Below are 1628 nucleotides of genomic sequence, written 5' to 3'. Positions count from 1 at the left end.
AAATCCTGTCTCATAGTATTATAAACCACTGTTTCATTAACAAAGATCCCGCCAATGAATGTATGGAATCGAAAGGTTTATTGCACATAATGGATAAATGTAAACTGGTGTGGTGTACTGTAGGAGGGATGAATTGATTGGGAAAGGGTTGAGGGATGAAGGGATGAAAGGATAAGGGGATGAGAGTCAAGGGATGAGGGGTAGGGGTCCAGGGTTGAGGGCTGAAGGGATGAAAAGATGAAGGTTTCAGGGGTGAAGGGAAGAGGGGATGAGGGTTGAGGGATTAAGGTTTCCCAAACCTATAGTTATAAAACTTCATGCTTTGTTTTGGCATCTGATAAGTCTTCAAACTCATAGATCAGCTATTCAAACTGGACCTCCTCTCAACTCTGCTACAATTCAGAAATAAATATTGTACTTTTTACTTTATTTTGATACCTTGTGGTGACTTAGCCCCAGTCTGTTACATACCACTGATGCATTACGACATTCAAGTCACAGTCAATCACAGAGCTAAATTTCAGATTTTATTTTAAGTATCTATTTAAGTATCTATTTTAGTATCCTCAAACACTCTCACCTTCCACCATCTTGGTTTTTCAAAAACTGGCAGACTGTGACTTGAATTTAATGGTAATACATTAGAAGCTCAAACTGGTGCTAGTGGTGACTCTGTATCACTGTTGGAATCCATTGTAACTGACTTCAAGAAGGGAGTACGATTTCAGACGCCTTTCAGGACTACAGAGCTGAAAATTTCATACGTAAAACTTCAAGAAAGTATAACTTTAAATACATCTGATTTGTGGACATCTGCTATTGACATTCATTGACCCATCTGTACTAACCCTTCTCTCCTGTCCTACATAATGTCTGCTGGTTAGATGTCCTCCACGTCCACCTCGACAAATTCCTGGTACACATTTTGTCCTTTCCAGATGCTGGACTGTCTGCCAGGAGATCATCTGGGGTTAATTTCACCTTTTTCAGACTGCACCATTTATTTTATTTTAATGCACTAACCCAGCTGAGTATTAATGTAACAGCTTTAATAAAAAGGAAGTAAAGGCAAGCCCACAGTAGATTAAGATGATATGAGGCTTTATTTTACCCACAGTCTGACTTGGGTTAAAAAGGTTCACACCCCCAGACCGCATTAAGCCTTGTCTACGTGCAGTGTGAAAATGGTTATGATTCAATTATTTAAACAAAGAAATGTGGATTCTAATCATGGGTCTGATCATCTTATAATAACATTCTCCAAATGGTAAATTTGTTAAACAATCACATTTATGGGAATTGAATTGATTGATTTTTCACACGATCATCTTTATTATTATCGTCGTTATTCTTACTGATTAAACATTTTGATTCTTTCTCTGACAGTGTTAAGACTAAATTATGATTCTGATCCCAATCCTGATCCTGGTTTTGGTTTTAATTCTTGATTTCTTTCCAGGGCGACTATGTCTGGTTGGACCTGAAGACCGGTCGGGAGTTTGAGGTGCCGGTTGGTGCAGTGGTCAAACTCTGTGACTCAGGACAGATCCAGGTGTTGGACGATGAAGGAAATGTGAGTGCTGACTCAAGACTCTTGGAACCATAGTGCTATCTAGCGAACCAGCCTG

The 1628-nt window shown here is 39.2% G+C and overlaps 1 protein-coding gene across 1 annotated transcript in view; it reads left to right on the top strand.

Moving 5' to 3' along the window:
* myo7aa (myosin VIIAa) overlaps positions 1 to 1628 on the top strand; it is a gene marked incomplete in the record, with an annotated part of 41472 nt that overhangs the window by 7587 nt on the left and 32257 nt on the right. The window contains 1 exon segment of the mRNA XM_035679645.1: positions 1460 to 1573. Coding sequence (XP_035535538.1) covers positions 1460 to 1573 — 114 coding nt within the window.

The sequence above is a fragment of the Morone saxatilis genome, unplaced genomic scaffold (genome assembly GCF_004916995.1).
Source record: "Morone saxatilis isolate NCDOM2014 unplaced genomic scaffold, NCSU_SB_2.0 Contig8, whole genome shotgun sequence".
NCBI classification, from domain to species: Eukaryota; Metazoa; Chordata; class Actinopteri; family Moronidae; genus Morone; species Morone saxatilis.
The sequence above is the reverse complement of the archived record's forward strand: the minus strand, read 5'-3'. Positions and strand labels throughout refer to the sequence as shown.